The sequence below is a fragment of the Erinaceus europaeus genome, chromosome 4 (genome assembly GCF_950295315.1).
Source record: "Erinaceus europaeus chromosome 4, mEriEur2.1, whole genome shotgun sequence".
NCBI classification, from domain to species: Eukaryota; Metazoa; Chordata; class Mammalia; order Eulipotyphla; family Erinaceidae; genus Erinaceus; species Erinaceus europaeus.
Genome location: NC_080165.1, coordinates 10,498,178 through 10,526,114, shown reverse-complemented (window position 1 = coordinate 10,526,114; position 27,937 = coordinate 10,498,178). Strand labels below are relative to the sequence as shown.

The 27,937-nt window shown below is 40.6% G+C and overlaps 1 protein-coding gene across 1 annotated transcript; it reads left to right on the top strand.

Moving 5' to 3' along the window:
* The first annotated feature begins 40 nt into the window (after positions 1 to 40).
* On the top strand, positions 41 to 27,274 carry LOC103113740 (cytochrome P450 2K6-like). Its single transcript, XM_007523299.1, has 9 exons — positions 41 to 226; positions 5,146 to 5,308; positions 11,120 to 11,269; positions 13,359 to 13,519; positions 16,042 to 16,215; positions 17,093 to 17,234; positions 17,975 to 18,159; positions 20,954 to 21,095; positions 27,087 to 27,274. Exons 1-9 carry the CDS (start codon positions 41 to 43, stop codon positions 27,272 to 27,274), a joined length of 1,491 nt encoding a protein of 496 aa, XP_007523361.1.
* The last annotated feature ends 663 nt before the right edge of the window (positions 27,275 to 27,937 follow it).

The window sequence follows — 27,937 nt, the reverse complement described above, 5'->3', positions numbered from 1 at the left end:
GGATTCGTATTATCGCTTTGATAATTACTTCAAATTCAGGATGAGTGGCTTTGACCCTTTTGTCACACTTTCAATTCTGAGCCTGATTCTTATTTTAATTTTAAATATCAAGGTCATTATGACTAGAAGATCCAAGCAACCTTTTCCTCCAGGACCCAGGCCATTACCAGTCATCGGAAATCTTCACATGCTGAATCTGAAGAGGCCATATCTCACCATGCTGGAGGTAAAGACACAAGTAATGATTTATTTCATGCGTGTTCAGAATTTCTGCTAGAATGCATGTATTTACAATGAGTTCATAGATGCCCAGTGAGTAAAGTCAATGAGATCTGAAGCTAATCGAGCTGATTTTCATTTAATTTTTATTAATTTTGTATATGTAATACATACATTAGCAAATATATGCTTCTTACTTAGGATGAGTTTTTGGAATATTTATGATGTATTACCTTCACCTACATATTTTATACATATCTTCCTACAAAAGAACTGAATTGTGATCATACCTTACTCTAGAATATTTTAGTGAATTGCTCAAAACAGTTTGTATAAAATGAACAACCAGGAGGTCGTCAGCGAGGTTGGTCACCTGGCAGGGTTTCTGCTTTGTCAAACGTGTGACATAGGTTCAGGTCCTCAGTCTTCTACTGGGGGCACTGAAGCACTGGGAGAAACTTTGATGTTCTCCTTGTCTGTCTGTCTATCTCTCTGATAAAGTCGGCAGTAAAATGTTTAGCACTAGGGGTGCCGGGCGGTGGCGCAGCAGGTTAAGCATGCATGGTGTAAGGATCCCGGTTCGAGCCCCTGGCTTCCCACCTTCAGGGGGATCGCTTCACAGGCGGTGAAGCAGGTCTGCAGGTGTCTATCTTTCTCTCCCCTCTCTCTCTGTCTTCCCCTCCTCTCTCCATTTCTCTCTGTCCTATCCAACAATAATAATACTAACAATAATGATAAAAGCAACAATAAACAACAAGGGCAATAAAAGGGGAAAAAAATAGCCTCCAGGAGCAGTGGATTCCTGGTGCAGGCACTGAGCCCCAGCGATAACCCTGGAGGAAAAAAAAAAGACTTTTGGATAAAACAATAAACTAAACCACCAAACATGCCAGTTCATTGCCTCAAAATGTGAGACTTGTTATGCTCCGTGTCTGCCATTAACTGACTGTATGAATTGATGTAAGAATTGTCTGTTTCCTCAGCTGTAAAATTACAGGACTACAACAAATACTAGGCCAGTTGTCTCTAATGTTCACTTCAAATATGTTATAGTTTTTCATTGAGGAGTAAGACAGAAGATGATAGATTCGACAAATGATATGTGGCAGATAAAAAAAGTCCTTTGCTGGTATTTGCTCATACATTTAAACTTTTTTTGTTATGAAAGACAGATAATTGAAGTTGAATTCTGTATTTGAAAATTTTTAAAATTATCTTTATTTATTTATTGGTTAGAGATGGCCAGAAATTGAGAGGAAAGGGGGAGATAGAGAGGGAGAGAGAGACATCTGCAGCCCTGCTTCACCACTTGTCAAGCTTTTCCCTCACAGGTGGGGACCAGTGGTTTGAACCTGGGTCCTTGCACATTGTAACATATGTGCTGAACCAGGTGTGCCACCACCCAGCCCTGAAGTTGAGTTCTGTATTATTTCTTTGCTGAAAACCAAAAAAAAAAAAAAAAAAAAAAAAAAAAACCAAACAACAACAACAACAAAAAATCCCATGAGTATTTAAGGTGATGGGAAGAGTCATCACCTCAGTGAACAACACTATAATAATTATGTCTTTATATTATTATTATTTTCTTTTGTTTTGTTATTTATTGCCACCAAGGTTATCACTGGGGCTAGGTGCAGACACTACAACTCCACTGCTTCTAGTGGCCATTCCTCCTCCTCTCTTTCTTTCTCTCTTTCTTTCTTTCTTTCTTTCTTTCTTTCTTTCTTTCTTTCTTTCTTTCTCTTTAGCATTTACTTGATAGGACAGTGAGAAATTGTGAGGGAACAGGATAGAAAGCAAGAGAGAAAGACAAACACATGCAGACTTGCTTCACCATTCAAGAAGTGTGCTCTCTGCAAGTGGGAAGCAGGGGCTTGAACCTGGGAACTTGTGCATAGTAACATGTACACTCAGTAGGGTGCCTGTCCCCTTATTTATATTATATATTCATTGCAAATATTTCTTTTTAAAAATATCTGTTTTAATTTTTTGTTATCTTTATTTATTGGATAGAGGCATCCAGAAATCAAGAGAGAAAGAGGTGATAGAGAGGACAGAGAGACACCTGCAGCCCTGCTTCACCAATCATGAAGGTTTCTCCCCCTGCTGGTGGGTCAGGGGGCTCGAACCCAGGTCCTTGAGCACTGAAACATATTGCAAATATTTCTCTTATTCCTCTGAACAACTTTAGAAATAAAATAAGTTTAAAAAATATTTATTTATTTCCCTTTTGTTGTCTTTATTGTTTTTCATTGTTGTTGTAGTTATCATCATTGTTGTTATTGATGTCGTCGTTGTTGGATAGGACAGAGAGAAATGGAGAGAGGAGGGGAAGACAGAGGGGGAGAGAAAGACAGACACCTGCAGACCTGCTTCACTGCCTGTGAAGCGACTCCCCTGCAGGTGGGGAGCCAGGGTCTCGAACCGGGATCCTTACGCCGGTCCTTGTGCTTTGCGCCACGTGTGCTTAACCCACTGCACTATTGCCCGACTCCCAGAAATAAAATAAGTTTATCTCAGTTTGACAGATTAGTGTTATTCACAATGATCAACTTTTTAGTAATTAAAAAAATAGGACTTGGGTATTCAGATTTTTTGATACTCCTTTGTTGGTTATTGGTCCAAGGCTCAAAGTCATATTACAGGCTAGTTCCTTAGAGGACTAAATACGTTCTTTCAGTAAAGTCCATAATCTAATTTCATATATCCCAAATGCATTTGGTTGGATGTTCAATATACCTTTTCTTTGTTTACATATTAACCAAGCCCCTCCACCTCTCTCTCTCTCTCTCTCTTTCTTTCTTTCTTTCTTTCTTTCTTTCACTTTGCTATTATTGAGAAGTCACAAATTCAGGCCAACTTTTTCAGACAGAAATAGAAGCATCAGCCTAATCTGTTTACTGTTTATTCCCTCCCTCCTTTCTCTACTAATTTCACACACAAATGCCCTTTATCCACTTGTTCTAAACCAACTACCATTTTCCCCTTAAATTGATGTCGCTGGCACCTGTTCTTTTACTGTCATGTGATATCATTTTAGTAGTTCTCACCTGAGAGACTCTTCTGACAATTTTGAATTTCTATTTTAATTTTCACTTTCCTAGAATTTCAATTAAATTATCTATGCCATTCGTTTCTTCCTATTATGACTCTAGCTTTATTTTTTAATGTCAAATTTCTCTTTTTTTTCCAGGTATTTTAATTTTATGATTGGATGGATGGAGACAGAGAGAAATTGAGAGGGGTGGGTATAGCCCTGCTTTACTACTTGTGAAGCTTTCCCCCTGCAGGAGACCAGGGTCTTGAACCTGGGTCCTGGAACATTATAATGTGTGCACTTAACCAGATGCACCATCCCCAAAATAAAATTTATTAGTGAAAGAAACTTTATACATCTCCACCTCATTCTCTTGCTAATCCTCAGTCAAGTTAAGACCATAATCTCAGCTGCCAGAAAATGCACTCCTTGCACTGCCTCCCACAAGCTGTGTGATTTCTTGAAGTCAAGGGAGATGATGATAACATTTATTCTATTGGTTTATAAAAATCTCTCTGAAGGAGATAAAGATGCTGAAAAAACAGTTAGGAGACAGTAAATGTTGGTTTTTGTTATAGTTTAATAACCAAAAAAAAAAAAAACCCTATATCTTTTACATTCCATTACAAAAATGCAGTCAGAAGCATAGTATTGTAAAGCTGAACTGGGCTGTGCTTTCTCGAATCCTAGAACCCTCCACTGAGCTGAACACAAGTACGGTGAAGAGGAATCTAGTCTGGCAATCAGGGACTGTTTTTCTTCCCTCGAGAACAAACAGGAATATGATAAGGAAAGTGAGGCCCACTCTAGAGGTTCCAGGACTGGGGGAAATATAGGCTCTATAGAGGGAGCAGGAGGTTCCTGCTGTCTTAGGGTTTAAGAAGGCAGTAGATAGTTATTGCTGTCATCAAATTATTTAGCAGTTGGGTTAACTTTGAAATATCCCTTTGTTAGGATTTGCTGTATCATACACAACACCACCATAATTTATCTCCTTTGACATTATTTGTATATAGCTGTGTCACCCGGTTGCTTCTATTCTCCCTGGTCTAAGCTTTTAAAAGAGTCAACATTTCAAAGACTCATTAAAAAGTTTGAGTCATTCAATCAAATTTTCCTCTCTCATATTAATTAAATAGTGATTTATATGACTACGAGTTAATAGGAGTGTACATAATCACCATTCCTACCACCAGACGGTGTCCCATCCAATCCTCCCCCACACAGTGATGCACCCCACCAATGTGTCCTGGAGCCCCACTTACCCAGAGCTTCACTAGGGAAAGAGAGAAACAGGCTAGGAGTATGGATCCACCTGCCAACATCCATGTTCAGCAGGGAAGCAATTACAGAAGCCAGACCTTCCACCTTCTGTACCCCATAATGACCCTGGGTCCATCCTCCCAGAGGGACAGAGAATAGGAAAGCTATCAGGGGAAGGGATGGGGTATGGAATTCTGGTGGTGGGAACTGTGTGGAGTTGTACTCCTCTTATCCTATGGTTTTTGTCAGTGTTTCTTTTTTATAAATAAATAAAAATTTTAAAAAAGAAATGTGATAAGGAGACACTACCAGCCAATGGCATGATACCAGAGAAGTATGACAATGAAATCTCAAAGCAAAAAGCATTGGAGCCACCAGCTGGAAATAACCACATGATAGCGCAGAAACAGGAGTCTCTCGTGAACGATTCCCATACTCTCATTTTGTAAGATCATGAAACTAGTTTGAGGAAAGTAGCTAAATTATCAAAGAATAAAATTTGGTTAATTTTGTACCATGGCATGATGTTTTAGTTGCTTTTTTTTTGTTTTTAAATCTTTATTCATAAAATGGAAATATCTATCGAAAAGATTATGTATTGCTTCTGTTTTTGTCATGCACCTAAGCTCTCCCAGAAGTATGGCTCTATTTATAGTTTACACATGGGACCAAAGAAGGTGGTGGTGCTCTCTGGATACGAAACAGTGAAGGATGCCTTGGTCAATCATGCCGATCAGTTTGAAGAACGACCCCGAGTGCCGATATTTGAAAGGCTTTTTGAAGGGAAAGGTAATGAACACTAAACTGAGACGGCACATTAGTGTCTAAGATTACTGCACTAATTGCACTGTGTTCTCTTGCACAATTTCCACAATGGTTTCAATTTCTCCCCATTATATAGATGGGGAAATATCCCCTCGTTGTTTTATTGTTGTAATTATTGTTGATGTCATCGTTGTTAGATAGGACAGAGAGAAATGGAGAGAGGAGGGGAAGACAGAGAAGGGGAGAGAAAGACAGGCACCTGCAGACCTGCTTCACAGCTTGTGAAGCGACTCCTCTGCAGGTGGGGAGCCGGGGGCTCAAACCAGGATCCTTACGCTGGTCCTTGCGCTTTGCTCCCTGCGCTACAGCCCGACCGCCCGACTCCCCAACATATATATTTATAACTAAGATTTGCTTGGGGAATTTTTTAATGATTTATGCTTTAATTTCATTGTACATGATAATTGCTGATCGTGGACAAATAACTATTTACCACCTACTAGGTGAAAGCACAGTGCCAGGGAAATGTAAAAATAAAGAGATCATCAGCTCCAAGAGGTCAGAATTGGGAGCCTGCTGGTGGCACATCTGACTGAGCACAGATGTTCCCATATTCCAGCCCTAGCTCCTCATCTGTAGGGGGAGAAGCTTCACAAGTGGTGAAGCACTGCTGCTTCCTCTCGTCTCCTCCCTGTTTTTATCTAATAAAATAAAGTCTCAGTGGCTGACATGGAGCTATTAAAGAGTACACTCAGCTTATAAATACACTGAACCCTTGTGGATATGCAGTATCTTGTTCAGAAGAATTTTTTTTTTAATTTCTTTATTGGGGAATTAATGATTTATAGTTGACAGTAAAATACAACAGTTTATACCTGTGTAACATTTCCCAGTTATCCACATAACAATTCACACCCCACTAGGTCCTCTTCTGTCTTCCAGGACCTGAATTCTTCTCCTACCCCAGAGTCTTTTATTTAGGAGCAATACACCAACTCCAGACCAAGTTCTGCTTTGTGTTTTCCCTTGTTCATAAGGCTTTTGCTAAGTACTTTGGTGATGTTCATGACATTTCATGACATTTTATGACATTTCACTATGCTAATAACTCTTAGTTATTAAAGTAACTCTTTTTAAAAATATTTATTCCCTTTTGTTCCCCTTGTTGTTTTTTTATTGTTGTAGCTATTATTGATGTCATTGTTGCTGGACAGGACAGAGAGAAATAGGAGAAGGGGAAGACAGAGAGGGGGAGAGAAAGACAGACACCTGCATACCTGCTTCACCGCCTGTGAGGTGACTCCCCTGCAGGTGGGGAGCCAGGGACTCGAACCAGGATCCTTTCGCCGGTCCTTGCACTTTGGGCCACTTGGTTTAACCCACTGTGCTACTGCCGGACTCCCTGAATTAACTCTTAAATACCAACAGTAACTCCATGATATTGACTTAATAAGTTTAAAAACAGGAATGATTTCACTTTGACATTAATTTTAGTTCACTAATATTGGCTTCTAGTAACACCACTTAGTCATTTTAATGCTTTAATCTTTGTAAAAAAATCTTTTTCTGTATTATTGCTGTCAAAATATGAGGACATTCAGAAGATGCAGTTAGATGTTCTATATGGAAAAAGCAGTAAGAGTGAATTGAATTTGAAATATGCTGCATGCCATGGGCTTCTCTCTCTTTGGATTCATTTAATGTATTAAAAATTTTGAGAAAAATCACTGAAAACAAATTTAATTTATCCAGTGTGCTCATATTTCTTAGTACTTGTGATTTTTTTTAAATTTTGGAATATTTGTTATTTACCACAATACCTCAGTATTGCTGACAGATTTTATAACTACAAACAAGATCTTTCTAATCTTTATCCTTAATACACCTGATTTTATACCCCAAGGCACTCATTTTAATGATTAAACAAACTTTTAAAAAATAGCTTAAAAAGTCATAGGGAATACTGTGCAAAGAATAAAACAGCTGTAGGCCCTCCCTCACAGTCCAGTGAGGCAAAACCATTCAAAAGGGGATAAAAATTGTCCAGAGCCATTTTGAAGAAACAGAAGGAAAATTTAATATTTTGCTGCCATTTGATAATTTTAGAGTATTTGTGGCTTAGCTTTAAAGTTATTTTGCTACATAAAATATATATTTATGACTTTGGGACAAGTAATGAAGAAAAAGTCACTTGCACATGTCGCTAAACTGATGGTCTTTGTAGCTGCAAGAACGTGAAGCTGTTGCTTTACTCAGAACTCTAGGCAAACTTTTGACTCTTCTGAAGTGTAAACTGGAAAAAATAACAACACAAAATGTAAATCTTTAATTATGAGGATCGTCTGAGTGTCACATATTTGAAAAGAGTACTACAGAATCAAAATGCAGAATAATATATTAATGTAAAAATTGAATGTGAGTGGAATATTACCTTCACCGGTTACTTTTCACAGAAAGTTTTTCTACCATGTGGGAGCCATGACAGTTCTAGAGAGACACTCTTTTCTTTCTTTCTTTCTTTCTTTCTTTCTTTCTTTCTTTCTTTCTTTCTTTCTCTTTCTTTCTTTCTTTCTTTCTCTTTCTTTCTTTCTTTCTTTCTTTTCTTCTTTTTTTAATTTTATGTTGAGACTAGTAAGACGAATACTGCCTCATGTCTAATACTTTACTTTCATTTGTCTTTTCTTATGTACTATTTATGGCTCTCAGTCAAACTCAGAAATTTTTTCCATCTCTTAAGTCTTCATAGGAAAAGTGAAAAAAAAAAAGTGAAGGAAGGGCTGAGGGGAAGTTCTGGAACACAAAGAATAGTGTCACTATCACCACAAATTCTCACATGGAGAGATGTGGGTAACCTTGGAAACTTCTTTCATTATGTTTTCAGTAGATAGATTATACTAAATGATCACTATTGGTTCTTTTAGCCAAGACACATGGAAAAGCCAGTTGTTTCAGCAGATATGGTACACGCACTTGCTGCGAATGTGAATCAGGTTTGAGCCCCAGCAAGTCACATGATCTTTCTGATGAGATCTCCCTCCAAACCACAAAATTATTATTAAATAAGTATTAAGCCAGAATGTGCTGTAGTTTGCAGACACCTGATTGAGAGATTGCAAAGACAGAAAAGTAGCTCATACTTCAAATAATGATAACTAAAATGATTCTGTGCAGGGGGTGGGTGGGGCACCTGGTTAAGGACTCCCATTACAGTGTGCGAGGACCCCGGTTCAAGCCCTTGGTCCCCACCTCTGGGGGAAAGCTTCATGAGTGGTGAAGCAGGGCTGTAAGTGTCTCTCTGTCTCTCTCCCTCTCTATCTTCCTCTTATTTCTCAATTTCTCTGTCTCTATTCAAAAATAAATAAATAAATAATAATAATACTAAGCTGATTCTCAGACTGTGAAAGCTACACCAAATATAGGAGGGGTGAGGAGGAAGACATAGAGGCCTTGTTGATATAATGGCTATGGAATGTTCTTTCTTTCTTTGTTTTATTTTATTTTTTTGCCTCCAGGTTATCACTGGGGCTCAGTGCCTGCACTACAAGTCTACTGGACTCATAGCCTCCTGGAAGCCATTTTTTCCATTTTGTTGCCCTTGTTGTGGTTGTTATTGTGGTTATAGCTGTTGTTGTTGTTGGATAGGACAGAGAGAAGTCAAGAGAGGAGGGGAAGACAGAGAGGAGGAGAGAAAGACAGACACCTGCAGACCTGCTTCACCGCTTGCAAAGTGATCCCCCCCTGCAGGTGGGCAGCCGGGGGGCTTATGCTGACCCAGCCCCCTGGCTATGGAACTTTAAAAGTGGATAGAGAGAGTCAGTGTGTGAAGCTTTACTGTACTTCACTCCTGTGAGAATGTCACACATCAGAAAAGGTAACAGCAGCAAATGCTGGAGAGGTTGTGGGGTCAAAGGAACCCTCCTACACTGCTGGTGGGGATGTAAATTGGTCCAACCTCTGTGGAGAACAGTCAGGAGAACTCTCAGAAGGCTAGAAATGGACCTGCCCTATGATCCTGTAATTCCTCTCCTGGGGATATATCCTAAGGAACACAACACACCCATCCAAAAAGATCTGTGTACACATATGATCTTGGCAGCACACTTTGTAATAGCCAAAACCTGGAAGCAACCCAGGTGTCCAACAACAGATGAGTGGCTGAGCAAGTTGTGGTATATATATATAATGGAATACTACTCAGCTGTAAAAAATGGTGACTTCACCGTTTTCAGCCGATCTTGAATGGACCGTGAAAAATTCATGTTAAGTGAAATAAGTCAGAAACGAAGGATGAATATGGGATGATCTCACTCTTAGGCAGAAGCTGAAAAACAAGATCAGAAGAGAAAACACAAGTAGAACCTGAACTGGAGTTGGCGTACTGCATCAAAGTGAAAGACTCTGGGGTGTGTGGGTGGGGAGAATACAGGTCCAAGAAGAATGACAGAGGACCTAGTGGGGGTTGTATTGTTATGTGGAAAACTGGGAAGTGTTATGCATGTACAAACTATTGTATTTACTAATTAATGTAAAATACTAATTCCCCAGTAAAGAAATAAAAAATTGAATTAATTAAAAAATTCTTAAAAATTTAAAATATTGTATATTAATATTAATTTAGAACCAAATGAAAGCAGAGATCTCACTCTTGTATACAGCTCGTGCTGTGAACGTGTCCTCAAGACAGCAGCAACTGTGCCTGAAGTGTGAGGGCTTACCAGCACACTGAGGTCTACTCACACCCTGCTAGATTCACCGGAGACCTGGAGTCACCATCTGTGCTTATCAGCTTTCTATGGAAGAAAAATAAGTTACTTGGGGCCAGGGGGTGGAGCACTTGGTTAAACGCACATGTTACAATGTGCAAGGACCCGGGGTTCGAGGCTCCAGTCTCCACTTGCAAGGGGAAAGCTTTGTGAGTGGTGAAGCATGGTTGCAGGTGTCTCGCTGTCTCTTTTCCTCTCTCACCCCCTTCCCTCTTGATTTCTGGCAGTCTCTATCCAATAAATAAATAAAGATTAAAAATTTTAAAATAAGTTTCTGTTACTTTTATGACAGGTGGTAGTTGTATAACTTGGAGGAATATACTCCCTGAAATTAAGCTGACGCAAATGAAGTACTCTCCATCGATATTTATATTCCTAAGAGAAAGCTCCTAGGTCACTGAAGAAGAGTTCCCAGGTCATAAACCTGACAAAAGACCGATTTAGTTCAAAATGATTTATGTGATTTAAAGAGAAAGCTTATGAAGTTTTCGAAAGTAATCTATCTATGACAAATAGGTAATGTCTCAATATTCTTTTAATGCAATTTCCCCCCTCTATGCTTTCAATAAGAGATAGACCAAAGCGCTGATCGGCTTTGGCCCCTGCAGTGCTTGGGGATCAAATTCATGACCTTGGCCTTGCCGGTGTGTTCTGACACTGACCTGTCCCCCCAAGCACTGAACTTTCAACAAGGGAATTAAAATTCAACAAATTGTTGTTTGTCTCTGTCAGTTGAATTGTAAAAGCTTCGATGAACTATTTCCTTTTTAAAAATTTTTTTGTATTTATTTATTTATTTCCTTTTGTTGCCCTTTGTTGTTGTTGTTGTAGTTACTATTGTTCTTGTTATAGATGTCGTCGTTGTTGGATAGGACAGAGAGAAATGGAAAGAGGAGGGGAAGACAGAGAGGGGAAGAGAAAGACAGACACCTGCAGACCTGCTTCACCGACTGCGAAGCTACTCCCCTGCAGGTGGGGAGCCGGAGGCTCAAACCGGGATCCTTCCGCCGGTCCTTGCGCTTGGCACCACCCAACTCCGATTAACTATTTTCAAAACCTTTTCCATCACTAGGAATTGTTTTCTCTCATGGGAAAACTTGGAAAACCATGAGAAGATTCAGCTTGACTACCTTAAGGAACTTTGGTATGGGCAAGCGAATCATAGAAGACACAATCACAGAGGAATGCAAACATCTCCTAAAGAACTTTGAATCCCACAGAGGTGCGTAGCCAGAACACTAATACCACATCCAATGCTTCATAAGAAAGAAAGCAACAAATGGTATTTTTTAAAGTTTTGACAGGATTTTAGACATTTTAGGAAGATTCCAAGATATACATGCTCTTGTGAAAGTTTTCCTAAATGTCAGTAGTATACATTTCTGGCTCCTCCTTTTATAAGTGAGGGCACTTTGCAGATCTCTGTCCTTTTATTCTGCAAAAACTTTAATGTGTTTCCCTAAAATAAGCATACATATATTCTTACATAACCAATATATGGATTTCAAAATCAGGAAATTAACATCAACAGGATAGCCCTGATGACTACGTATGTAGTCCCTAGATTAGAGTCTCCACAGTAAATGCATGTGCTGATATGAAAGTTGAATCACAGGGGAGCCAGGATGTGGTGCAGTGGGTTAAGGGCACGTGGCGCAGAGCGCAAGGTCTGGAGTATGGATCCCGGTTGGAGCCCCTGGCTCCCCACCAGGAGGGGAGTCACTTCACAGGCGGTGAAGCAGGTCTGCAGGTGTCTGTCTTTCTCTCCTTCTCTCTGTCTTCCCTTCCTCTCTCCATGTCTCTCTGTCCTATCCAACAACAACGACATCAACAACAATAATAACTACAACAACAAAACAAGGGCAACAAAAGAAAATAAATAAATATCAAAAAAAAAAAAAGAAAGAAAGAAAGTTGAACCACAGCCGCTAGAATGACATGCCCTTCAAGAAATAATGTTGAGGGCCTCCAGACACTGGTAAAAGCACACGTTACCATAAGCAAGGGTTCCAGTCCAACCCTCACTGCAGCGGAGACATTTCAAAAGCGATGAAGCAGGTCTGCAGGTGTCTTTCTCTTTCCTTCTCTGTCTTCTACTCCTCTCTCAATTTCTCTTTGTCCTATTTAATAAAAGAAAGAAAGAAGAGAGAGAAGTAGGGAGGGAAGGAGAGATGAAGGAAGAAAGGAAGGACCAGGGACTTAAACCCAGGCCTTTGTGAACCGTAATATGTGCAGTCAACCAGGTCTGCCACCACCTGGCCCCCAGACGTATATATTTTTTAACTTTTTAATTTTCCCTTTTGTTGCCCTTGTTGCTCTTCATTGTTTTTGTAGTTATTATTGTTTTGTTATTGATGTCGTTGTAGTTGGATAGGATAGAGAGAAATGGAGACAGAAGGGGAAGCCAGTGAAGCAGCTCCCCTGCAGGTGGGGAGCTGGGGGCTCGAACCAGGATCCTTAAGCTGATCCTTGCACTTTGCGGCCACGTGCGCTTAACCGGCTGCGCTACCGCCCGGCTCCCCCCCCCCCCCCCCCATACATATTTTTACTCTAAGAAGCCTTCTGTGATGTTGAGGAAACCCAGATCCAGTAGCAGAAGAGACTGAAACAAGATATTTTCTCAGTGAAGTTCTTTGAGGTAAATCGATTTCAACTTTTATGGCTTCTAAACTTGAATGCAGCTTAGTAGCTGAAGTGAAGTTATCCCAGACAGTCAACCTCAGCTCTCCCCTCCTCAGCCACACAAGTACTGAAACGTCTCACCTGGCACCGACTGATTATTTAACTAAGTCGCAGGTAGACTTTTTTTTTTTTTTGTCATTTAATTTTAGTATTCCTTGTGTCAATCTTTTGACCAAATTTTTGGTCTTTTTCAAGGTTCACTTTAGTCTCACCTCTTATTGAAAGACCTAGGCACCAATAATCAGTATCTTTCTGTGAAATCAGTCAACAAACTAATTTAACATTCTTATTTATTTATTTCCTTTTTGTTGCCCTTGTTTTTTATTGTTGTTGTAGTTATTATTGTTGTTATTGATGTTGTCATTGTTGGATAGGGCAGAGAGAAATGGAGAGAGGAGGGGAAGACAAAGAGGGGGAGAGAAAGATAGACACCTGCAGACCTGCTTCACCGCCTGTAAATCGACTCCCCTGCAGGTGGGGAGCTGGGGGCTCTAACAGGGATCCTCACGTCAGTCCTTGCGCTTTGCACCATGTGTGCTTAACCCACTGCACTACCACCCGACTCCTCTAATTTAACATTCTATGTGGACATTTTCAATACGATTAATAGATTTTTGTTGTTGCTGTAGGAAAGCCCTTTGAGATCAAGACAGTGATGAATGCTTCTGTTGCTAATGTCATTGTGTCTATCCTATTTGGGAAGCGATTTAACTATGAAGACACTCAATTCCTGAGACTTTTGTCCTTGATCGGTGAAAACGTCAAACTTCTTGGACATCCTAAAATTGTGGTAACTGCACCATTCATATTTTACTTTCAGTGTTTTTTAAAAAATGATCTTTTAAAATATTTTTATTTATTTATTATTTGATAGAGACAGAAATTGAGAGGGGAGGAGGAGATAAAGAGGGAGAGAGACAGAGACACCCACAGCCTTGCTTCACCCCTTGTGAAGGTTTCCCTTTGCAGGTGGCTATGAAGGGCTTGAACCTGGGTCCTTGTGTACTGTAATGTGAGTGCTTAAGCAGGTGAACCACTGTATAGTTCCTACTTTTTTGTTTTTTGCTCCCTAATATGGGAAAGGGGTATAAATATTGTTGATTGTAAACCCCATCGATTTGATGTGATCTGGGGGCCCACAATTAGCTTAGGAGCCTGTGTGACCTCTGCATCCATGTAGATCTGAGCTCACATTCCGTGGTCATGAGTAGGAACATTCCAAGCTGCCTCAATATCAACCCATCTTCCTCAGGTGTAGCATAGAGTATGTTGTCCAGCCTCCCTTCAGAGGATGGCACATTCTCTGCCATTGTTGACCCAAGTTGAGGGCAAGGTCCTATGGGTCCTACAACAGGGTCTATTGTGTTGTTCCTGATAGAGATGACCAGAAACAATGGAGAGAGGGATTTATTTGAGGTCTAGGCCCATCATGACTGTTTGGGAGATTCAGGACTCCCCCATTAGGCCCCAGCTGACTGGGTGGCCTGATAGTGACTAAAGAGTCATCGTTAAAGTATGCCAGTCTCTTGCCCTTATTCAGCTTTTGCAGTCCTTGCTTTGATAAAGTTAGCTTTGGAGTGAGTGAGAGAATTGTAATAGGAAGTAGGTGAGGAGGGTATCTAAGTCTAAGTAGACACTATTTCATTATGAACTTGATACTGACTCACTACAGACTATTGTGTATTTTTGCTTTCAGGTCTATATTTTGCCCTAATTTATGGATACATGTGCACATATGCTCTATCTTATGGGAACTGGCCTATATCTAGGTTTTGGGACTTTGTTAGTAGGACTTTGTTCCTACTTTTGAACTTTTTAAAAAGTACTCAACACTTCAAAAGATCATGGGAAGATACTTATTGGAGAATTTCCTTTTCAAACATTTCTAGTAGAGAGCTGGCATAAATTTGGTTGGTTTGTGCATATAAGCCTCCCAGTGCAAATTACTGCTTCAAGTATTTTATGATGCAGATTTACTCTACTTATGCATTGTTCAGGCAATGACAATGTTTAACTTCAGGCACAAACTGTTGTTTTTTAATTGCTATCAGGGTTACCACTGGAGCTTGGTGACTGCAAAATGAATCTTCTGTTCCAGGCAGCCTCCCCTCCCTTTCTCCTCTCCTCTCCTCTCCTCTCCTCTCCTCTCCTCTCCTCTCCTCTCCTCTCCTCTCCTCTCCTCTCCTCTCCTCTCCTCTCCTCTCCTCTCCTCTCCTGCCCTCCCTTCCCTTCCCCTCCTCTCCTCCCTCCTCTCTCCTCTCCTCTCCTCCCCTCCCCTCTCCTCCCCTCTCCTCTCCTCCCCTCCCCCTCCCATCCTCCCCTTGCCTCTTCTCTCTTCCCCTCCCCTCCCCTCCCCTCCCCTCCCCTCCCCTCTTCTCTCTTCTCCTCTCTTCTTGTCTCCTCTCCCTGCCCCCTCTTCTATTTTATTTGATAGAATAGAGAGCAATCGAGAGAAGAGTGGGAGATAGAGAGGGAGAGAGAAAGACAGACACCCGCAGAACTGCCTCAGCACTCAGAAGTCTTCCCCCTTATAGTTGGGAAACAGAGGTTTCCCCTTGGTAAAGTGTGCACTCAACCAGGTCTGCCACCACCTGGCCCTTAGGCATAAACTTTTATATCTGATGTTTATTTAATCATTTGGGGGGAAGTTAGGAACTCCTATTAGAATTTGTTAGAATATAGAAAGCTTACCTTTCAAAAAATGAACATAATGACAAAACCAAAAAACTTAATAGATAGGGAAATCTTCCTTAAACATTCTGTGGATCAAGGAGTATTAGGTTAAGTGTCGATGTGGGAACTAAAGCTATCTTGGGTGCTAGGTAGACAGCTCAGTCCTAGAGCATGAGGCTCTCATGTCTAATGCCCCATAGACAACAGAGTCAATGCTGACCCAGCTAGATGCCAGAATTGTGCATTTTCCTGGCCTCTCTCATGACATAAATAAATCTTTCAAAACACCAAAAAGTAAGTAATTTAGTGTGTTACAGAGATCTAAACTAGTTACCTGAAATTACCTGGAATTTAAAAAGAAAAACAGGTTTTCAGTTCTCTTTATGAAATCAGTGTGGCTCCATGTCGTATCTAACTAGCATAGTTTGCAAAATAGCCCATCAACACATAGTTCACTGTAAGTTATGTCAGAATTGAAACTCCAGTGAGTATAGAATATTTTTTGTCTATTTTAGTCTGCTATTGTTAGCTGAGGTAACATTCACTCTGTACGGACTATTATAATGTCCTCTATAATAATAATAATAATATCATTCTTACAAGGCTTACATATGCTTATTTATTATTTTTTTATTTTAGCTATTTAATATGTTTCCTGCTTTGGGGTTCCTCCTGGAAAGCCATAAAAAAGTACTCAGGAATAGAGATGAATTATATTCTTTTATAAGGACAACTTTCCTAGATCATCGCCAGAACTTAGACAAAAACGATCCAAGAAGTTTTATTGATGCCTTTTTGATCAGACAACAGGAGGTAATAGTGTTTTCTTTGGGAGTGACCTAAGTGTTGTGTTTACTACTCGGTGCAATTAATAGCATCTGAATAAAAACATTCCTTCTGAAGAACAGCCAGACTCAGTTCAGTTATTGATTTAATGCCCACTCTGTATACTATAAAGAATGTTTTTACATTTTACATACTGGAATATTTTCCACCACTTTTCATGTCTCTATCTGGGGAAAACTGACAAACTCCTAGATATATTAGTTTTTTTTCTTCCCTTTTGTTGTCCTTGTTTTGTTGCCTTTGCTTATTGTGTCATTGTTGTTGTTATTGTTGTTGTTAATTGCTGCCATCGTTGTTGGATAGGAGAGAGAGAAATGGAGAGAGGAGGGGAAGACAGAGAGGGGGAGAGAAAGACAGACACCTGTAAACCTGCTTCACCGCCTGTGAAGCGACTACCCTGCAGGTGGGGAACCGGGGGCTCGAACCGGGATCCTTAAGCTGGACCTTGCGCTCGCACCATTTGGATATGTTAGTTTTCATAGTTAGTGTTCTTTTTATTCCAAGACTTGAAAAAATGAGTTTTAGTTCTTAAATCTGAGAAAGATTATTTGTCTTAAAGAAATGGTGCCACTAATATTCTAGGCACTCAAGTGTAACTGCTTTCCGATCATTTTAAGTGGCAAAGAGTCTTTACTGAAATTAGGATTCTTTATTGTCATCAACATGTGAGATGTGTTTAATAGTACAATTCTGCAGAACAATCTCAAAACAGTATTATGTAAAAAAAAATCTACCCCACTTGGGGAAAAATACAACAGCTTATTTTTTTAAATTAACAATAAGTTACTTGTTATGATTGTTCATTATATAATTATTTCACTATTAACATTTTATCTGCTTTCAGGAGAAAAATGAATCTACGAACTATTTTAGTGACGAAAACTTAGTGGCAATGGTTAGTAATCTCTTTGGGGCGGGTACAGAGACCACAAGTTCTACACTGCGCTGGGGGATTCTGCTTATGATGCGTCATCCAGAGGTCCAGAGTAAGTCACTTAAAGAGTCCAGAGTACGGGGTGCTGGGTGGCAGTGGATTAAGTGTATATGGCACAAAGTGCAAGGACCGGCATAGAGATCCCATTCGAGCCCCTGGCTCCCTACAGGCAGTGAAGCAGGTCTGCAGGTGTCTGTCTTTCTCTCCCCCTCTCTGTCTTCCCCTCCTCTCTCCATTTCTCTCTGTCCTATCCAACAATAATAACAGTAACAGTAAGCAAGGGCAACAAAAGGGAAAAAAGATTAATTAAAAAAAAAAAAGATTTCAGAGTACTGACTGGAAGGAAGGGGTCTGAAATACCCTGAAGTTGGATGGTGTAGAATGGCACTGCTATAGTGGACACCTTTTGTTCACATCCTAAAGGATAGTCTAGACACTTCTTCCTTCCCTCCCTCCTTCCTTCCTTTCTTTCTCTCTCTTTTTCTCTCTCACTCTCTCTTTCTCTCACTCTTTCTTTCTCTTTCTCTCTCTCTTTCATTGTGGGATAGTAGATTTTGTACCATATGCCTCCTGAACAGTTTGAAGACATTACTCAGTCTCTAGGCGGCCCCATAGGACTGTTAGGAAGAGAGGTTGAGTAGAGATAAGGAGTGGGCATTGTCCCGAGTGAAGGATGAGCCAGAACTCAGAGAGCACTTGGGTTTGACTTTCACACATAAAAAAAACGAGGACGATTGTGGCAACACTGATCACCACCTGAAATTGTAATCACTCTGTTTCCATTGTATCCAGAAAAGGTTCATGATGAGATCACCAGAGTCGTGGGGTCCGCCCGGCCTCAAATAGCACACAGCGTTCAAATGCCGTACACAGATGCCGTCATTCACGAGATACAGAGAGTGGCTAACATCCTACCAGTGGGCTTACCTCATGCAACCACCATGGATGTCACCTTCAAAAATTTCTTTATTCCAAAGGTAAAAGGTTGAAGGAGGGTGGGACAACGGGCGAGGGGCTAGGGGAAAAATGTCAGCTATTGTAAATCACAGAATCTCTGAATGAAGTTGATAGAGGGGCACTTCTGAGGTGGAACTGTGGCACCTTAACCATAGAAAGTTGCCCCCCCCCCGCAAAAAAATATGACAACAAAGTAACTTAAGGAATTTTATCAGAGAATAGCTGGAATTTCTGGTAAAGACAGGAAAATCACTGTCTGGAGGTTGATGGTTATTCCTTGAGAGTGAGAGCAGGCTGTGGGAGAGAGAGAAGGACTCAAGCAGAAATATACTGAACTGCTGCTGGACACCATATTTGTGATTCTTTTAAGCAACTTCACGCGTGGTGAAGCAGGGCTAAAGGTGTCTCTGTCTCTTTTCCTCTCTATCTCCTTCTCTCCTCTCAATTTCTCTCGGTCTCTAACTAACAAATAAATAAAGGAAGGAAGGAAGAAAAAGATCAGTAAGGCAACAGTGGTAAGTAGTGGGACTTTAGTTCTTGGAATAGCCCTGGCTGGAATCTAGTTAGAAAAGGTCACAGTTACAAGGGATATAGTTGACCTATAAGGTTACTGCGTTTTAGGATGGTCACCTTCACTGAGTCCCAATCTTCTCTTTGTGAAAACAAGTTAATCTAATACAGTGGTTATGATGAAGAGAAAGTCTCTTTATAATGCCTATGTAAGGGAGTCGGGTAGTGGCGCAGCGGGTTAAGCCCACGTGGCGCAAAGCACAAGGACAGGTGTAAGGATCCCGGTTCGAGCCCCCGGCTCCCCACCTGCAGGAGAGTCACTTCACAGGCGGTGCAGCAGGTCTGCAGGTGTCTGTCTTTCTCTCTCCGTCTCTGGCTTCCCCTTCTCTCTCCATTTCTATCTGTCCTATCCAACAACAATGACATCAGTAAACATAACAAGGGCAGCAAAAGGGAAAATAAATAAATATTTAAAAAATTTAAAAAATAATGCCTATGTAAATAGATATAATTTAAAACAAAATATTTTAAAACAGGTACTTGTGTTTCATGACTCAAGATTATACATTCATGTGATAACACAGTTATAACTGCAATATTTTCTAACTTTGTTAGCAAACCTTGACTGAGCCTCCAAACCTGCCAAAAAAGACACCCGCTTCTTTCATTAAGGACCATTTCACCTGAGGTTCACAGCTACCTGATGAAGACAGAGAAAACCTACTATAGAAATTTAGGAACTAGAACTTATCAAGTCAAACACTATACTATTGTCACTTAGCAAAAAAAATGACAAAGTAAGAATTTTTTTCCACAACACAATAGACCCCTTTGTGGGCCCCCATAGGACCTTGCCCTCAACTTGGATCAACAACGGTAGAGAATGTTCCATCCTCTGAAGGGAGGCTGGACAACATACTCTTTGCTACACCTGAGGAAGATGGATCCTGATATTGGGGCAGCTTGGAACGTTCCTACTCATGACCACAGAATGTGAGCTCAGATCTATAGGGATGCAGAGGTCACATAGGCTCCTAAGCTGAATATGGGTCCCAGATCACATCAAATCAATGGTGTTTACAGTCAACAATATTTATACCCCTTTCCCATAATTGGGAGCTACTCTCTTCCCTGATCTAGCTTTCTCGTCCTTTTTCCAGCCATGACATCATCTCCCCAAACAATAACTTGGTTCCACCTGCATATTAGATGTCAAGCTCAGAAAAAAAAAAAGAAAAAAAAAAGAAAAAAAAACTAGTATAGTCATGGAGTATAACTAAAATAGGCCTACTATCTACAAAATGGAGACCCCCCAGCTCTTCATCTGCACTATTCTAGCCATTAGGTTCATGATTAATCAACAATTTGTTTGGCTTTGTATGTTAACTCTTTTTTTAGCCACCAGGTTCCAGATGCTAAGATAATGCTAACTGGACCTCCCTGGGCAGACGACCCCATCAGTGTGTCCTGGAGCCCTGCTTCTCCAGAACCCCGCCACACTAGGGAAAGAGAGAGGCAGGCTGGGAGTATGGATCGACCTGTCAATGCCCATGTTCAGTGGGGAAGCAATTACAGAAGCCAGACCTTCCACCTTCTGCATCCCACAATGACCCTGGATCCATGCTCCCAGAGGGATAAAGAATAGGAAAGCTTTCAGGGGGAGGGGATGGGATACAGAGTTCTGGTGGTGGGAACTGTGTGGAGTTGTATCCCTCTTACCCTATGGCTTTTTAAATAAGTAAATTAAAAAAAAAAGACCAAAAAAAAAAAAAAAAAGAAGAATCACCATTTTGGGGGCCAGGCTGTAGCTCATCTGATTGAGCGCACATGTTACAATGTACAAGGACTCAGGTTCAAGTCCCCAGCACCCACCTGCAGGGGGAAAAGCTTCACAAGTGGTGAAGCAAGGTTGCAGGTGTCTCTCTGTCTCTCTCCCTCTCCACCACTCCCTTCCCTCTCGATTTCTGGTTGTCTCTATCCAATAAATAAATAAATATAACTTTAAAAAAAAAAAAGAATTTTTTCCAGTTCTGAATTCTGTTTCAAGTAGAAACGGAAAGAAAATTTGGTAGAGTAAGTGAATATTCCAAAATCTCAACTAACACTAACTCAAAAAAAAAACAACTAACATCTAACACTCCTGCACTTCCCTAGTCCCATGTTTATCCATGTTCTTCTAGCATTACTGCTTCTCAGAAATGACCAGTCAAAATAACTCTACATCTCTAAAGAATTGTATTTATTATTTATTCATGGAAGAATCTAATCTCTGTCACAAATAATTTTTTTTTCTTTAATTTTTAGGGCACTGAGATTGTTGCTTTGCTGACCTCTGTTCTTCAAGATCAAACACAGTGGGAAAAGCCAGACACATTTAATCCTGAGCATTTCCTCAATTCTTCTGGAAAGTTTGTCAAGAAAGAAGCATTCATGCCTTTCTCAGCTGGTAGGATATCTTAACTGAGAAAAGTGACTGGGAAAATCTGAAGAGATTTGACCTTGTTTTAGAATTATGTTAAGGTGTTTGTTTTTCCATGTAGAAATAGCCATGCCATGGTTCTCTCCCAGACATTTTGCAAATTCTTTACAGCTGAGTCTAGACTTAGAACCTCAGGAATTTGAAGAGAAAGTTCAGCAAGGAGGCAACAGGAAGGGTACTTTGCTCTGACCAGAGAAATGTTATCGTGTGTATAAATATCAGTGTTTCTTAGACTTCTTTGTGGAAGATAGGAAGAGGAGGAAGTGTGTGGGTCCAGCACAAGTTGAAATGCAGGGATCTTAACGAAGTTTCTCTGTAATTACCTGGAGACCTAAGATCCTGATAAAAATGTTCCCTTGCCAGGAGTTTTAGCAGAACAGGACTTGATCCTTGAATTTATACAAACAATGACTTAGCACTTACTCCAGACACCTAATCAGTAATAGGAAAACAACTCAACACTAAGGGGGTGGGTTTTCTGCAGCTCTGGTAACTACCACACACAGAGAGATACAAACCACAATCAGACCTCTCCCTCTCCCTCTCCCTCTCCCTCTCCCTCTCCCTCTCCCTCTCCCTCTCCCTCTCCCTCTCCCTCTCCCTCTCCCTCTCCCTCTCCCTCTCCCTCTCCCTCTCCCTCTCCCTCTCCCTCTCCCTCTCCCTCTCCCTCCCTCTCTCTCTCTCCCTCCCTCTCTCTCTCCCTCCCTCTCTCTCTCTCTCTCTCTCAAACACACACACACATACAGTGACTATATAAGAAAATGTTACAAGTGCTAGTGACTCATACGTTGTAATAAAAATGAAATTTCACATCTGAAATCAGAGCTAAAGGGAAACTATATGTAAATACAGCATTATTCTCACTCTCTTGAATTGTATTTTGAAAAAAAAAGCCACAGTGACATAGATAAGTTATCTCTAGGGGACACTTGAATTGCACTTAACTTCAATTCCTTATTTTACAGTGAAGAGATGGAGCTGCTATTTTATTACACATAAGGTTGTTTACCAGATACCTTTATCACATCTTAGACTTTTAGTAGTTAACATTTAGAGAGAAGATTACGTTCTACTTAACACACCCTTTCCCCTGTGAACAATAAAACAATTACTCATTTTCTGTGGAACTCTGAGAAACCTTATGCCCAGGTCACTGTGGTTTCTTCCACACCTGTGCCTGCAGGTTTCTTTAGATAAGAAATGACTAACAGTAGCCATAATATTTATTTTTAATTAATTAATTTAAATGACTAACAGTAGCCAGAATATTTATTTTTAATTAATTAATTAATTAAATTTAGACATATATTTAATTTTTTAAAAATTATCTATTTATTTATTGGATAGAGGCAGCTAGAAATCAAAGAGTGAAGGGGTTAGTAGAGAGGGAGAAAGAGAGACACCTGCAGCCCTGCTTCACCACCCTCAAAGCTTTCCTTTTGCAGGTGGGGACTGGGGGCCTTGAATCTGGGTCCTTGTGCCCGGTGACATGTGTGCTCAATCATGTGCTCCACCACCTGGCCTCTGGCCTCAACTTTTTAGAATGACTGATCCTCAACACACTTCACCCAGCTTACCTTAGAAATTCTGGAATCAGAGAGTCGGGCAGTAGCACAGTGGGTTAAGCACACTTGGCGTGAAGCACAAGGACCCAGTAAGGATCCCAGTTTGAGCCCCCGGCTCCACACCTGCAGGGGAGTCACTTCATAAGAGGTGAAGCAGGTCTGCAGGTGTCTATCTTTCTCTCCACTTCTCTGACTTCTCCTCCTCTCTCCATTTCTCTTTGTCATATCTAACAATGAGGGCATCATCAACAACAACAATAATAACTACAACAATCAAAAACAAGGGCAACAAAAGGGAAAATAAATAAATATTTTAAAAATTAAAATAAAAAGAAGAAATTCTGGAATCACTAGGTATTCTGGAGTTTTTAATTAGTTAATTGACTTATTTGTTTCAACTTTCAGAAATTCAGGCATAGGACTGGGGAGACAGCATAATGGTGGTGTAGAAGACATTCATGCCTGAGGGTCCGAGGTCCCGGTTTTGTCCCCAGCACCACCATAAGCTAGAGTTGATCAGGGCTCTATTTTCTCTCTGTCTCTATCTCTCTTTCAACAATTATTCTAATAACAACAACAACAATAATAAATCCAGGAATATTAAGAATTTATTTATGTGAACCAGGGCTTTACTACTTCCACATCAGCTCGTTTTCATTCAAGAGAAAATTACAGAGAAGGGATGAGAGAGGGAGGGAAGGAAGGAGGGTGGGAAGGTGAGAGAGAGACTAAGGAAGACAGAGAGACCACAGAATAGGACTATAGCTTCCTTCACACCACGGCTTCCCTCAGGCCATCATGGTTCTTCCGTAAGGTGCTGAGACTCCAACATGGGCCGCTTGCATGCATCCTATCTGGTGAGATCTCTCTCTGGCCACAGTGGTAACAATTTTATCTCGTAGACATTATGCCTTGGCATGATTATCGCAAAATTGCTACAGTATGAAAAATCATGCTACAGAGATAATTTTGTGTTTGAACTCTCTTTAAATCTCCATGTTCCTCTAATTCCATTTAAGGCACTCTTCCCCAATTCTTTTCTAACTTTAACATGTGGATTTTGCTCTCTGCAGTTCTTACTTGATGTAAACAAAAAAGTCTTGGGAGTCGGGCTGTAGCGCAGCGGGTTAAGCGCAGGTGGCGTAAAGCACAAGGACCGGCATAAGGATCCCGGTTCCAGCCCCCGGCTCCCCACCTGCAGGGAAGTCGCTTCCCAGGCGGTGAAACAGGTCTGCAGGTGTCTGTCTTTCTCTCCCCTCTCTCTCTGTCTTCCCCTCCTCTCTCCATTTCTCTCTGTCCTATCCAATAACAACAGCAACAACAATAATAACTACAACAATAAAACAACAAGGGCAACAAAAGGGAATAAATAAATAAATAATAAATTTAAAAACAAACAAACAAAAAACTACTTAAAAAAAAAGTCTTTACTCAGTCTTACACGATTAAGTAAAGCCTCAAAGATCATTCCTTACACCGGTCTTTGCTGCACCTAACTTGGCTGCGCTACCACCCAACTCCCTCAAAGATCATTCCTAATTAGTTTTGCATAAAGCATTTCCTTTCAAAAATACATAATTTTTTTTTTTTTGCCTCCAGGGTTATCACTGGGGCTCAGTGCCAGTACTATGAATCCACTATTCCTGATGAGCATTTTTCCTTTATTTTTTTCCCCTCCACTTTATTCCATAGCACAGAGGGAAACTGAGAGGAGAGGAGAGACACAGAGGAAGAGAGAGAGAGACACCTGCAGCCCTGCTTCACCGCTGTGAAGCTTTACTCGTGCTTGGGAATATGTACGCTTAATCAGGCGCACCACCACCCAGCCCCTATGAGATCATTTCTTATTTAAATAATACTTACATTCATTTCCTAAGACTATTTTAGACACGTCAACATTGTCACCTGTTTATCCTTAATAGTAATTATAATGTCACAAGCTTTATCTTATTAGGTAACAAGACAAAAACTAACCATATGGTAGATGACATGTGTTCTGTTCATCATGCACTTAGGTGACATTATTCGATCATGCATTTCTTCTGGAATCAGTAAAATGATATGACTGGAAAAAAAAAAAAAGATTTCCTTTTCATGGACTCCTTCAGCTTCCTACTGTATAGTTTGCAACACTGTAATATAATTACTGAGTTCTCTGCTAGATTCAACTCCTTGGCAATAGGTCCTTTGACATCAGTATTCTCAAAGTTAAGCTCAGTACCTGTATGTATGTCACTGACATGAAGCATAGATTTTTAGATTTGAATGGCCACTTTTATTTAATTAACACTTCCAGAAGGCAAATGTATTTTATCTATGGCTTACCATAGCTTAAAATCCTGGCATCCTTACTTGGCACACTAAGAAAATGTTCTCTCATTTGTGAAGTTAATGTAGTCACTGGACAGCCTATACAAATTAGGTGTGCATTTAAGATATTTTCACTGCTTGTAAAATATATACATTTTAATATAAATTTAAACTTTAGAATATTCTGTGCCCAGAATACTTATGGAGTTATCTCCCAAAGTAAATAAAGGAACAGAGAAAAAGAAATTAACTGTTCATGAAATTTTACTTGAAGCATAGCAGGTATAAGATGTACAGATCCGGGGACTGACCAGTGGAACACCAACTGAGTGCACATTCTAGCACATTTCAGTGTACAAGGTCCTGGGTTCAAGGCCTGGTCCCCATCTGCCAGGAAGCTTCATGAGAGGTGAAGCTGAGCTGTTGCAGGTACCTCTCTTTCTCTGCCCCTCTCTAGCTCCCCGTTTCCTCTTGATTTCTCTGTCTCTATCCAACAAATAAATCTTTGAGATTTATGGATTCTGAGAGCAGGAATGAAAAGATCTATCTAGGTCTCAGAAGGACTATAAGCAGACACCACACCATATTAATGCTACATTTTAATCAACTATATTGCCTCTGCTCTATAATGTGACCACAAGACTCACTCACTGCAAGTTGGGGAAAAAACAACAACATACTTTTCTCAACACATCACTTTTGTGTGTGTGTGTGTGTGTGTGTGTGTGTGTGTGTGTATGTGTGTGTGTATGTGTGTGTGTGTGTGTGTGTGTATGTGTGCCTCCAGGGTTATTGCTGGGGCTCAGTGCCTGAACTACAAATCCGCTGCTCCTGGAGGCTATTTTTCCCTCTTGTCCTTGTTGTTTATTGTTATTGTTGTTGTTATTATTATTGCTGTCATTGTTGTTGGATAGGGCAGAGAGAAATGGAGGGAGGAGGGGAAGAAAGAGGGGGAGAGAAAGCTAGATATCTGTAGACTTGCTTCACCGCTTGTGAAGCGAACCCACTGCTGGTGGGGATCTGGAGGCTTGAACCGGGATCCTTACGTCAGCCCTTGTGCTTTGTGCTATGTGCACTTAACCTGCTGTGCTACCGCCCAGCCCCCTACACATCACGTTTTAAGAAACATATACTCTAAAGATCTCAGTTGCCTTAGCAAAAAAAATAAATTACCTAGGAGACCTCTTGCTTCAATTTTAACACACTTCACTTTTCAGACAGTTTGACATATTCCTAAATAATTTCTGGTTTAAAAATAATATCAAACAAGTTTCTCTTCTTAAAGTGCTTCTGCATTAATTTCTACCAATCCTTCAGTTCTCAGATGTGAGATTTATATCTCCTGGTCTATGCTTTATCTCGAGTTAAATTGCTTTCTTCCTTCAAATGTGTCATGACCACTCCTACAACTTCCACATCTGTTACCTCTTTATACAAGAGCAGAGATAGAAAGCTCTTTCAGAAAGGATGAGTTGTTTTGCTGTCATTAGCTATTTGTTCTCACTCCACACTTGACTTTGTGTCCTAATATTCTTTTATTATTATTTTTAATATTTATTTATGCCCTTGTTGTTTTGTTATAGTTGTTGGTGTTGTTATTGATGTTATCGTTGGATAGGACAGAAAGAAATGGAGAGAGGAGGGGAAGGCAGAGGGGGCATAGAAAGATAGACACCTGCAGACCTGCTTCACCACTTGTGAAGCGACTCCCCTGCAGGTGGGGAGCCGGGGGCTCAGCCAGGATCCTTACGCTGGCCGGTCCTTGCATTTGCACCACGTGCGCTTAACCCGCTGCGCTATCCCCCATCCCCGACTTGTCCTAATATTCTTATACTTACAGGTAAATGTCTAATTGCTCTGTTCCCTCCTGGCATCCTGCAAGGTGTACTCAATTTTATATTTCCAGTGCTTATGGTTGGAAGCAGAGTCCACAATATTCAGATGAGGTAAAATGAATGACGCAGACATTCAAAAGCAGGAAAGTCAAGTGTAGAATGGATTTGCCTTTGTCTAGATATAAAGATTTTTCCCCAGATTATTATGCTGATAGGTCCTTCACCCATCACCATGTTTCTCTTCCCAGGTCGCCGGATGTGTGCTGGTGAATCTCTGGCCAAAATGGAACTCTTCCTTTTCTTCACCAGTCTCATGCAGAAATTCACCTTCCAGCCACCTCCTGGGGTTTCCCATCTGGACCTGGACTTAAGCCCAGATATTGGCTTCACCAGTCAACCGATGCCACAGAAGATATGTGCTCTGCTTAGGACCTAGGTTTTGCACAAGAGGTGCAGTCTCAGGTCTTGGTTTTGTCTTATGGTCCTTAGCATGGACTTCCTTTCTCTACTTTGCCAGAACCGATATCTTGTGAAACACGTTAAAAATTAAGTAAACAAGTGCATCGTGGCAGAAAGTTCTTAATGTCAGGTCAGGCTGTCCATGTGTTAAGCTCCATACTTTTCTACCATTCTCTAAGACTGAGCAAAATGAACAGAACTGATGAGAAGTAGAACCTCTGCATGTGGATATCTGAATATCAGCATTTAATAATTCTGACTGGTTGGGGGAAGGGGCATTTGATTATGATTTGACCCAAGCTGTCCATGAACAGCTTTAAAATGAAATAAAAAATTTCAAGACTTAAATGAGGATAACAACAAGCATAGTCCACTGACTTCATTTTGTGAATAATAAAAGCGGTGGGGGCATTAATAATAGTAATTGGCTGTGAGTATAACAAGTGTGGCACAGAAGGTGACTGCTCTGCTCTAGATGTAACTGGATCCTGAAAACCACAGACACCTACCTGTGTTCTGTCCTGTGAAGCTCCAGCAAAGAATATCGAGAGTATATAGTCACTGTCAGTAGCACGAAGAAATTACTCCGAGTTCCTCTGAGATGCAAACGTCTTTAGCCACGATGAAGTCAAAGATACTG

Excerpts from the sequence above, each read along its gene's own strand:
- LOC103113740 (XM_007523299.1), top strand. The coding sequence starts at position 41 with ATGAGTGGCTTTGACCCTTTTGTCACACTTTCAATTCTGAGCCTGATT. Across the intron at positions 227-5,145 it reads CATATCTCACCATGCTGGAG|CTCTCCCAGAAGTATGGCTC; the intron begins GTAAAGACACAA and ends CATGCACCTAAG. Across the intron at positions 17,235-17,974 it reads GCGTCATCCAGAGGTCCAGA|AAAAGGTTCATGATGAGATC; the intron begins GTAAGTCACTTA and ends CATTGTATCCAG.